Source organism: Culex quinquefasciatus, chromosome 3 (assembly GCF_015732765.1).
Source record: "Culex quinquefasciatus strain JHB chromosome 3, VPISU_Cqui_1.0_pri_paternal, whole genome shotgun sequence".
NCBI classification, from domain to species: domain Eukaryota; kingdom Metazoa; phylum Arthropoda; class Insecta; order Diptera; family Culicidae; genus Culex; species Culex quinquefasciatus.
In genome coordinates, this window is record NC_051863.1 from 52,319,718 (window position 1) to 52,332,615 (window position 12,898).

At 32.2% G+C, this 12,898-nt stretch overlaps 1 protein-coding gene across 2 annotated transcripts in view; it reads right to left on the bottom strand.

Annotated features, from left to right (window-relative positions):
- The window catches only part of LOC6046021 (diacylglycerol kinase eta), a 207,346-nt gene that overhangs the window by 176,493 nt on the left and 17,955 nt on the right, over positions 1–12,898 (bottom strand). For both annotated transcript variants that reach the window (XM_038260557.1, XM_038260555.1), the window contains exon 2: positions 7,015–7,125. In XM_038260557.1, coding sequence (XP_038116485.1) covers positions 7,015–7,125 — 111 coding nt within the window. The remainder of the gene's footprint in view (positions 1–7,014; positions 7,126–12,898) is intronic.

Sequence of the window (12,898 nt, forward strand, 5' to 3'; positions counted from 1 at the left end):
CTTGAGGCAGGGTCGGGTTGTAGAGGGTTAACTTTTGAAAAGGTCTAAAAATAGATAATTTTCTAAATTGTAAAACATTTTAAATATTTTTTTCAGAAATAGGTATAGCTGTAAAAACAGAGTTGCAATTGCCTCAACAATAAACCTTCGGACACCTAGTTTCGAGTTGGAATTTTGCAATATGCTATCTGATATTTTTAATTATTTTACATACTTTTTTCTGAATTGTTCAGATTAGAACCTACAATTTTCTCTAAAACATCACTTCGTTAAAAAAAACATCCATTCTCAAAATACAACTTTAAGGATATTTTCATAGCACTGCATGATGGCCAATTGATTGGAGATTTGTTTTAAGGATCTAATGATGCAAATTGTATTTTCAAAATAAAGAAAAAATAGATTTTTTAAAGGTAATTTCGCTTGAATTAAAACTTTAATGACCACCCTACATATAACACTATATTGCACTAAAAATTTGTTTGAACATTCCAACTACCACTTGTCATATTTGTTGATATTGGGATGGCAGATCATTAAACTTTCAGGTGGCTTGAGCCACTATTTGCCCATGTCAGTAAACACCTCATTTTCTACCCCTCAACTGGTACTTACAGGTTTAGTGACCTAAATATCCGCTATAGAATTCAGTAAATTCCTTGTTACCCCTTATATGAGTACCCTTGGTACAAGCTGCTATCGATTGAGCACACACATGACTGGGCTGCGGCTGGGTTCATTAGATCATGATACCCTCTCCACAGACTCTTCGGTGTCAATACGAAAGCCAGGTTCAGTCATTCGAGTTAATTCTCTCGCTGGAACTCAGGGTTGTAGCAGAGGACAATTGAAATTTTAAAACACTTTTCTTGTTAAATTCGAAGAATTATCCAATTAAATAACGGGAAAATGACCAATGCGAGGATTGGAGAGTTACAACTAAAGATAAAGTTCGTCCCTGGCAAGTTGAAACAAAGGTGAGTGCAGTAACCAAATGACGAACGCCCAGATCTCGATACGGTACGCTGATAAATTTACAAAGTACATGAATGTGTTTGTACGTATGTGGTCTGGGGTTTTCATTTGACACGTTTCTAACCTAAAACAAGCGCAGCACTGGTACAAATTGTGTAGCCTAAGCCTGTACAAACAGGCTCTTGTCAACATGTAGGTCGTACTGGTACAGATAGATAGATAGTAAGGGGAAGGTCCCTCAGAGTCCAACAACGGAAACAGGTCCCTGGCATGTCAATGACAGCAGCCCGTGTCAACGGTTGACTCATGATGACCGAATTTGTCCTTCCAGCAAGGACTCGAGCAAAGGTCGTGGTGTCTTCAGGAATAACTGAGACAAGCTATCACAAACAAATTTGCGTTGCATGAACCAAAATCATTTTCTGTACATTTTGTTGTATCAAATTTGGTCTGTTTGTCTATGTCTACGCTATGCTCACAAGTATTATGCAACAGATTGCGCGCGCCAACTCGTCCTTTTTACCACTCTCGACTCCAAAGAAGCAACGTGATGAGTTTTGCCCCGATCCTCAACTTGTAGATTTTCCCACACGTTCGTAATTGGTGGTGCTCGCCAACTTTCCGGGACGATGCTCGAAATAATTAATGGTTGGTGATTTGACTCTACTTGAACACGAGTTTAGATGGCCTTGTAATGGTGGGATAATTAAAATAATTAACAAACTAGTACAGATTTGATTTGATAACAGATAAAAACTTCATGGGAAAGAATACAAACATAAATACAAAAATACAAAAATACAAAAATACAAAAATACAAAAATACAAAAATACAAAAATACAAAAATACAAAAATACAAAAATACAAAAATACAAAAATACAAAAATACAAAAATACAAAAATACAAAAGTACAAAAATACAAAAATACAAAAATACAAAAATACAAAAATACAAAAATACAAAAATACAAAAATACAAAAATACAAAAATACAAAATACAAAAATACAAAAATACAAAAATACAAAAATACAAAAATACAAAAATACAAAAATACAAAAATACAAACAAACAAAAATACAAAAATACAAAAATACAAAAATACAAAAATATAAAAATACAAAAATACAAAAATAAAAAAATACAAAAATACAAAAATACAAAAATACAAAAATACAAAAATACAAAAATACAAAAATACAAAAATACAAAAATACAAAAATACAAAAATACAAAAATACAAAAATACAAAAATACAAAAATACAAAAATACAAAAATACAAAATACAAAAATACAAAATACAAAAATACAAAAATACAAAAATACAAAATACAAAAATACAAAATACAAAATACAAAAATACAAAAATACAAAAATACAAAATACAAAATACAAAAATACAAAAATACAAAAATACAAAAATACAAAAATACAAAAATACAAAAATACAAAAATACAAAATACAAAAATACAAAATACAAAAATACAAAATACAAAATACAAAATACAAAAATACAAAATACAAAAATACAAAAATACAAAAATACAAAAATACAAAAATACAAAATACAAAAATACAAAAATACAAAAATACAAAAATACAAAAATACAAAAATACAAAAATACAAAAATACAAAAATACAAAAATACAAAAATACAAAATACAAAATACAAAAATACAAAAATACAAAAATACAAAATACAAAAATACAAAAATACAAAATACAAAATACAAAAATACAAAATACAAAAATACAAAATACAAAATACAAAAATACAAAAATACAAAAATACAAAAATACAAAAATACAAAAATACAAAAATACAAAAATACAAAAATACAAAAATACAAAAATACAAAAATACAAAAATACAAAAATACAAAATACAAAAATACAAAAATACAAAATACAAAAATACAAAAATACAAAATACAAAAATACAAAAATACAAAAATACAAAATACAAAAATACAAAAATACAAAAATACAAAAATACAAAATACAAAAATACAAAAATACAAAAATACAAAATACAAAAATACAAAAATACAAAATACAAAATACAAAAATACAAAAATACAAAAATACAAAATACAAAAATACAAAAATACAAAAATACAAAAATACAAAAATACAAAAATACAAAAATACAAAAATACAAAAATACAAAAATACAAAAATACAAAAATACAAAAATACAAAAATACAAAAATACAAAAATACAAAAATACAAAAATACAAAAATACAAAAATACAAAAATACAAAAATACAAAAATACAAAATACAAAAATACAAAAATACAAAATACAAAAATAAAAATACAAAAATACAAAAATACAAAAATACAAAATACAAAAATACAAAAATACAAAATACAAAAATACAAAAATACAAAATACAAAAATACAAAAATACAAAAATAAAAATACAAAAATACAAAATACAAAATACAAAATACAAAATACAAAATACAAAATACAAAAATACAAAAATACAAAATACAAAAATACAAAAATACAAAATACAAAAATACAAAATACAAAATACAAAAATACAAAAATACAAAAATACAAAATACAAAAATACAAAAATACAAAAATACAAAATACAAAAATACAAAAATACAAAATACAAAATACAAAAATACAAAATACAAAATACAAAATACAAAAATACAAAATACAAAAATACAAAATACAAAAATACAAAATACAAAAATACAAAAATACAAAAATACAAAAATACAAAAATACAAAAATACAAAAATACAAAATACAAAAATACAAAAATACAAAAATACAAAATACAAAAATACAAAAATACAAAAATACAAAATACAAAAATACAAAAATACAAAATACAAAAATACAAAAATACAAAATACAAAAATACAAAATACAAAAATACAAAATACAAAAATACAAAAATACAAAAATACAAAAATACAAAAATACAAAAATACAAAAATACAAAAATACAAAAATACAAAATACAAAAATACAAAATACAAAAATACAAAAATACAAAAATACAAAAATACAAAAATACAAAAATACAAAAATACAAAAATACAAAAATACAAAAATACAAAAATACAAAAATACAAAAATACAAAAATACAAAAATACAAAAATACAAAAATACAAAAATACAAAAATACAAAAATGCAAAAATACAGTAAAGAAAAATGCCGGATGGAAATACCTCCCGAAATACACCGTCATCGTCATCATCCCTCTAATCACCGGACATGTCCGTCTGTGGCTGACCGGACTGTTGCCAAGGCCACTTTTTTGGGTTGGCTAATTCGAGCCCACCTTCCCCCTCATGTGCTAAATCCGTTGCCTCGACCCACAAAAAGTGGTCTTTCCTGCATGTGAGTTTTCCAAGCATTGCTCTAAACCGGAGGTATTATTATGGAAAGGTCAAACGGAACCTCGGCCATGGCCGTTCACGGGCTGGTGGGCGCATATTTACGACGGTTTATGGCGAATTTCAATTAGACGTGAGTTATGAGGAGTGTGAAAATGGCATACATTCTGCAAAATATTGATTTGGTTATGACAGATTTGATTAGATTTGGTTAGATTTGATTAGATTTGATTAGATTTGATTAGATTTGATTAGATTTGATCAGATTTGATTAGATTTGATCAGATTTGATTAGATTTGATTAGATTTGATTAGATTTGATTAGATTTGATTAGATTTGATTAGATTTGATTAGATTTGATTAGATTTGATTAGATTTGATTAGATTTGATTAGATTTGATTAGATTTGATTAGATTTGATTAGATTTGATTAGATTTGATAAGATTTGATTAGATTTGATTAGATTTGATTAGATTTGATTAGATTTGATTAGATTTGATAAGATTTGATTAGATTTGATTAGATTTGATTAGATTTGATTAGATTTGATTAGATTTGATTAGATTTGATTAGATTTGATTAGATTTGATAAGATTTGATTAGATTTGATTAGATTTGATTACATTTGATTAGATTTGATTAGATTTGATTAGATTTGATAAGATTTGATAAGATTTGATTAGATTTGATTAGATTTGATTAGATTTGATTAGATTTGATAAGATTTGATTAGATTTGATTAGATTTGATTAGATTTGATGAGATTTGATTAGATTTGATTAGATTTGATTAGATTTGATTAGATTTGATTAGATTTGATTAGATTTGATTAGATTTGATTAGATTTGATTAGATTTGATTAGATTTGATTAGATTTGATTAGATTTGATTAGATTTGATTAGATTTGATTAGATTTGATTAGATTTGATTAGATTTGATTAGATTTGATTAGATTTGATTAGATTTGATTAGATTTGATTAGATTTGATTAGATTTGATTAGATTTGATTAGATTTGATTAGATTTGATTAGATTTGATTAGATTTGATTAGATTTGATTAGATTTGATTAGATTTGATTAGATTTGATTAGATTTGATTAGATTTGATTAGATTTGATTAGATTTGATTAGATTTGATTAGATTTGATTAGATTTGATTAGATTTGATTAGATTTGATTAGATTTGATTAGATTTGATTAGATTTGATTAGATTTGATTAGATTTGATTAGATTTGATTAGATTTGATTAGATCTGGTTTGTTGTTATATCTTTACAGAAAAATTTCCCGCAGAACTGTGATTTATTATTTTATATTGAATTTAAACCCTGCTTATTTTGGCAAAGTCAACACCATCTAACGATTATACCGTAAATTGAGTGCACCAGGTAATGATGGTCATAAAAGTTGAAAATAAAAATCCATGAATTCCTGGCGCCCACCTAGCTATAATGGCAGAGGAGCGATTTGTTTTAATTTGTACCTTCTCGGTGAGCTCGTTCGATCCCCCATCACCAGCCGGAGTTGGAGCCCGTGGACACGGTCGAGTCCCCATTCGCACCTGGCGCTGTTAACCTATGCCAACATCGATTGAGGTGATAAAACTCCCCCTCCCAAAGCCACCCCCTTTAGCACATAGTTACTCGCCCTTAACAACCCTCCTAGATTTACTCTGGGAAAAAAGAAGGATTTCTCGTTCACGGTCGTTTACCAGCTCGTTTCGGTTTATTGGCGTTCATTTCTGTGTTTTTCCTCGACACAGCTCTTTATGGCCATTTCCCACACTCCATCATCGGTGGTTCTTGTCGCCCCGGCAGACCCTCTTATTGTGGGTGGGTGGGGTGCCGGCCACCACTGCTAATAGAACACACTGGACTGGCCGAAAGGTTCGATCGGAAGGGACAAAAAACGCTTTCCAGCTTAGACCGAGACCGCAGCCAGCAATCCACCGTGTCCTTAGGAGCCATGTTCCTTTTTCAAAATAAGGGAAGTTGGAGTTGATGGAATTTGACATCTGAATGACACAGTCTTGATCTATGTTCAGGCGGTGCCAGACAATGCTCAATGACCTCGGAAATTTAATCTGCCATTTTAAAATAGGTCATTGGAAGCATCGCGAGGCCTGTCACAAACAATACTTTATCACAATTTCGCTGCCGGCCCAATATCGTATAAATCGAGTCCACCTAGCCCTACAATCCCCTAGCGTTAGTGCTCCGAAGGCAAAAGTGGATCACGTGCCAATCCGTCGTGGTCCCTTCCACTAATGGCTACTCAATCTTGCTTATCGAATCGTGAATATACCTGTTTGGTTCTTTGCTCGGTGATTCCGCTCCAATCGTCCTGTTATCCAGCGGGAGAATTGGCGCTTTTGAATTGGTTTTTCACATGCTATCGAATGCAGATGATAACTGATTGTTGATTGGTGGAGTTTGAAAAGGTTTCTGTTATTGTGATATTTTTATCATTTCAAAACAGTTCTGCAAAACTTTAATAAAGCAAAATCCTTGTTCTCCTTTAATCCAGCAAGAGACTTTTTCCACCTTTAATTTGCTGCCGGGCCTTTCCTAGTACAACACAGGGCCCGTCATTTCCCCAGCAGACCTTTGTCATCCGGATCAGACAGAGCAAAAAAAAAAAGAGGAAAATTGAAACCTACCTTGGAATCCTTGGCGTAGTAAAGCTTGTGGCCTTTCAGTCGGAAGTAGCGCCGCCTCCAGCGCTGGAAGGACCACGTTTGCTTCATCAGGTAGCCCTCCTTGGAAGCAGCCTAGGGGTGGAGTGGGTGGGAAATAAAGAGCACATACAGAGAGTTAGAGAGTGACTAAGCAAAGCAGCACAGGGGACAAAGTTTGACAAAGGTGTCGTGGTGAGCATTGGTGGAAGAACAAAGGGAAGGCCTTGTGGTTCCGAATCAGGGCAAACTATTGTTTTGCAAAGGAACTTAAATTGAACAAAGACTTAAAATGGAATAGAGTATTTGCAAGTTTTGGGACCTTTTCGATATGTTTATGTCTAATTATCACAAGTAATCTTCCAATAATTCACAGAAAATTATGTGTGTGTGTTGTGTGTGTGTGTTCAACCAACCAAACGGGACCACGCGGTCGCTTCTTACAAATTGAGTTGTTTCCATGTATTTTTAGATCTTCATTCTATACATGCAAATAACTCGCATAGGCATTTGGAAGGTGTTAGCTCTGCCGAGCTTCGGTGACCCATTTCTACGCTGGCTAGCCGAGCGCGAGGTCCCTCAGCTTTTATCGACAAGCCCCGCCCTGAAGAACGTTTGCACCAATCGGGTTCAAACGTTATTTAGAACTTCCGAACCCTTGTCAAATGGACAAGGACCCAGCGCGTATATAGTTTGATAGTAACAGTATTCCTAATTCCAGGCATCGCTCACCAAGCCGTGATGGCCAAGTGAATTATGATACTAAATTTAATTATGATACTAAAAAAATAACTGACCGATACCAAGCAAACTTGTTGCAAACTGTCCACAAAAGCTCCAAACAGAATAGGTTACTTTTTTGTGAAATTTTGTATTTTAAATTGCAAATTGACTTAGAAATGTCTAATATTTATAAAGAACAAAAAATCAACAAAATTTCTTAGCAAATCTCTACATGATCGAAAATGGACTTTTCTTTTTTAAATTTTTATTTGAATAAGACTTTGTCCATGCATTCAAGAGTGTCTAATTTTTCAGGATTACAAAATCCCGAGCAACAGATTTTTTTTGATAAGAACAGCAACTTTAATAATGAGCAATTCCAGCTCAAATCAGGATTTTTTCTGTTACTTTTGTACCCGACCCTCCCCGATTTCAATGAAACTTTTTAGACATGTTATCCAAGGCCAATATAAGCTATTTTTGTGTATATGGAGCCAGTTTCACTCGATAATGACATTTGACAAGGGCGTTAGGTATTTAAATATTTTTGTATTTTGCAATTTAAAAATTACTGTATCTCGAAGCCGTTGCGTCGTATCAAAAAGTGGTCAAAGACAAACTTGTAGGAAATTGGACGGGCTTTCTGAAAAAAAACTGAAAGAAAAATACACGCCAATTCTATGAGATGTTTCAACTTTTAAGTTTAAATGTTAAATTCAAAGGTGATGTCACGATTTTTTTTCGTTCAAAATTTTTGAGGAGATTGTCTAAAATGTGACAAAAAGACTCACGAAAAATGCAGGATGGTATGTCTCTCCTTATAAAATACAAAAATCATTTTCTAAAACTGTTTTTTTTTTTTTTTGAAAAATGGTATTAAAACGAGTCAAATTAAAAAGTTGTTAAACGTACACTTATAGGAAATTGGACGAGCTTTCCGGTAAAAATATTTTCGAGACTGAAAAAGCATATCTGTCATATTGAAATTGCCAAAAACCACCAAAAAACCTATTTTTTTAACATTTTTTTATTTTTTAAGCCGCTGTATCTTCACAAGAATATGGAAACTTTAATGTAAAATTGTCTGGGGAATCGATTCCCACTATCGGTTTTTGCAAATTATGACGTTTAGACCACTTTTCAAAAAAATAGTTTTAGAAAATGATTTATGTATTTTTTTAGGAGAGACATACCATCCTGCATTTTCCGTGAGTCTTTTTGTAACATCTTAGGATATTTCCTCAAAAATTTTGAACGAAACAAAATCGTGACATCACCTTTGAATTTAACTTTTAAACTTAAAAGTTGATAAATCTTATAGAATATGCGTGTATTTTTCTTGCAGTGTATTTTTTTCAGAAAGTCCGTCTAATTTCCTACAAGTTTGTCTTTGACCACTTTTGACACGATGCAACGGCTTTGAGTTACAGTAATTTTTAAATTACAAAATACATTTTTTTAATAACTTACGCCCTTCTCAAATGTCATTATCGAGTGAAACTGGTTCCATATACACAAAAATTGCTTACATAGGCTTAGGATAACATGTTTAAAAAGTTTCATTGACATCGGGGAGGGTCGGGCAAGAAAGTACCAGAAACATTTCTGATTTGAGCTGGAATTGCTCTAATATAAATATGAGGATCAATTAATGGCTTGAGTGCTTGTAAAAAAATCAAACACCTTCAAGAAAATATATTATTTTGCTCTTAGGTATTTTTTTTTGTTGAGAAGTACTATTATTATGTCAAACTATTTAAAGCTTCTTAAATTTTAGATACCGTCATCAGTGGAGACATTGGGTCTGGGGGTGAGATTGGGTCATACAAAAATGCAAAAATTTGTCCAGGTAAACAAATACGATAAAAACTTGCCTTTGGTGGAAACGGGTTACATTTTTCAAATGATAAAACACAACTTATTTTTTGGAAGGCCAAAATTTAAAAGTTCATTTTCATTCCATTATATCATAATGTTTGTTGTCCAAAAATAAATCTTGACATGAATTTCTCAAATTGAATCAATTTAACTTCTATTATATTAAATCATAAACAAAATTACTTTAAAGGTATTGGGGTTATTTTCGACCCCAAACTTTAAAAAATTGCAAATTGCTGAAAAATATGTTGGTTTCAAATGATAGCTTAGGGTCTTTCCTTTTCGAAACCGACCTGTAAACCTTCAAGGTCACTGTGGCCACCGGAAATCTGCTACAACCGAAAAAATACTTTTATGCGAACCTAACATTAACGACTTGTATCTCCGGCAAATTTCAACCAATCAAGATGCTCCGGGTTGCATTCGACAGGTTTTTACCCTTTACTTTGACCACAAATTAATAAATATCAGAGCCAGGAGACCTCCCAAGCAGACGAAAATAACTTGGGAATAACATTTTTTGATATTTGAAAATACTAGGCCAATAACATATTATGTTATTTATAACAAGATTTGTTATTCGTCGCTATGATTTTTTTGTTATTGAATTGTTATTATAATAACAGACTAATTAAATTTTTAGTTATTCTTCGAACAAATCTTCGTTATTATTTTTTTGTTATTTTAACAACTAATCCGATCATCCATAACAAAAAATGTTATTCCAAAGTTGTGTTGGCTTTCACCCAATATCAGACCAATACCAAATTTTGTTATGATAACATAAACTGTTATTAAACTCTTATGCAAAAATGGATTTTTCAAGAAGATTCCATAACACTTTCAGTTATTTTAGCAGTATTTGTTACTGAAATGGCATGAATTTTGTTATTACCGTCTGCCCGGGCTACCGGTTCCGGAAATCCAGAACATCCGAAAAGATCATGTTTTGCTATTTTTCACGTATATGCGATACCATTACACTTACGATAAATGAAATTGAAACATAAAACTTACTAAAAACACAATACACGATGGCTAGAAGAACCACTTGGGAGTAAAACTGATCAATTCCGGGTAGCCTGGAACCGGTTCCTGGGTACCCGATGAACGTCCAACCTGAGTTTTTTTTACGAAACCCCATCATGTTGCACATCAAACTTCTTGAAATTGAAAGATTTGTCAATCTATGGACATGCCGTTGTTCACAGACCCATTCTGGCAAATCTGGAATCGGTTACTAGTGGTTTACCGTAAACATTTCTTGATTTTTTTTGATAAGGTTTATCGGAGTATGCGGGATACACTCAATGTTTACAATTGTTTATAGGATCTAATCAAAAAACAGTCTAGATTTCCAGTTATAACTCGAGAATCCGGCAACCAAATTCAATCAAATTTCGGGACAATGCACAGAATGGTCAACCAAACAAAACATGTTTGTTATTGTTTACATTGCGTGTTCTCGTTTTGTTTATTCAAGGTCAAACATTAAATTGCTTTTTTTCTCGGAACGTCAACAAGCGACGAGCGACAAGTGAGCACGACAGTGTCGAGCTCGTCCCTGTGTCAAACGCGTTCTGACCTGATATCCGTCGCACTTACATCAATTTTCTGGCTGTGTCAAGATAGCTCAACCAGATTGAAACATCTTTCATATGAAGAGTGACAACAATGCACGAAGATTTCTCGGTTTTTATTGAATAACTCAGAATTGAAATCGAATTTTGAGGATCTGTGAGGGTCAAAGTGTGAGGCATAGTGAGCTGCACAAAATAGAGTGCTTGACTCAATTTGGGCTAAAATGCAAGATCGATGTGATTTCCAGGAACCGACAAAATTGATTAATAATCCAAAGTTTGATTTATTGATAAACAATCCTCACCAAACTTATGCATTAAAAAGCTGAGTTGTTTTGAATAAACTATTTCACAAAACTTCTCGCTCGAATGTTTAAGAATCTGACTTCACATTTAAAATTCCAGCTCTTTAATAACCCCCACCCTGCAAGCAACCAGCTCAAGGATTTCCCATGAAACAAAGCAAAAACATAAAAGAAAGCCAATTTACACAACGTCATCGCGGCCAATGTTCCTTGGACATGAAACAGAAACAACGACTTGCCTGCCCTCGGGGAGTCAAACACAGAAACATGCCATTGTGATTTCTGGTCCACCTTCGCCACCGTCTCACGTGGAAATTTATGCCCCTCCAGTTAAGTTCATAGACTTGGAACGTTGGGAGAATTTCAAATTTAGATTTCATTTGGTTTGAGTTGGTGAAATAATGACGTATTTTGAAACGGAGTTCCTCTGTTGTTGTTGTTGTTAAATTTACATTAGAATCTTGAATTGTCATGGTTCCTGAAGTGGTATATGTTTCGAAATTGAACTTAAATACAATTTCTGTTGTTATAGGTAAAAATAGAATTCTGATTTGGTTCGCTTCCGTGACGACTTTTCTTCTACTTGTAACAGGACTAATTGGAATGTTACCACATGTGTGGAAATCACGTGGTTAATATTTGTTCTCAATAAAAACAAAGTTCAAAGAAATTGACCAATTATCGAGATGTGCTCTTCTCCTCTTCCAAACAAAGAGCCATGGAATGTGACACTTGCTAATGAATTAAATGTCACTCATCGTTAGGGATTGCCCCCAGGTGCAGGCAATCAAAACCCGATACATCAATTGGCACTTTAATCGGACTCCACACCTGTCAGAACACGAGCAGCCACCCACATCTGTGGTATTGAATGCAATTTTCCTTTAACGAGCAACCACACCTGCACCTGCACTCCACTCCGCGGTTCAGGACACGACACGTTATCTCCTTTTGGTGCCAGCCATTGAACCATGCATGTGTCCCACAATGTGGCGCAAGTAATTGAGTTATGTTTATCAACGGCTGTACGCCGATCGCCCCGGACAAAGGGCATTGTCAAAGGGGTCCTGACCATCAGCGGCAGCAGTCTGGGTGATGTAAAGTTGGTCGCTAAATTGAACCATTCTAGAGTTCGTGTTAGTTGTGCCCTGACATTCGATGTCAGTCAGTGCTTCGCTTTACTGGTTGCACTTCAAATTAAACGTTAGACCACGTCATTAATACAGCTTACCAAAAGGATGTCAGAGTTGTCAGCGTATATCGTGACTAGTTGGTGTACGACTTTTGTTCTTTCAGTACCCAGGTAGCAACGATGCATTAGTGATTACCTATGTCCACCCCGACACACGGTAGCGTCAATTAATACCATTCAGCGTGTCCAAA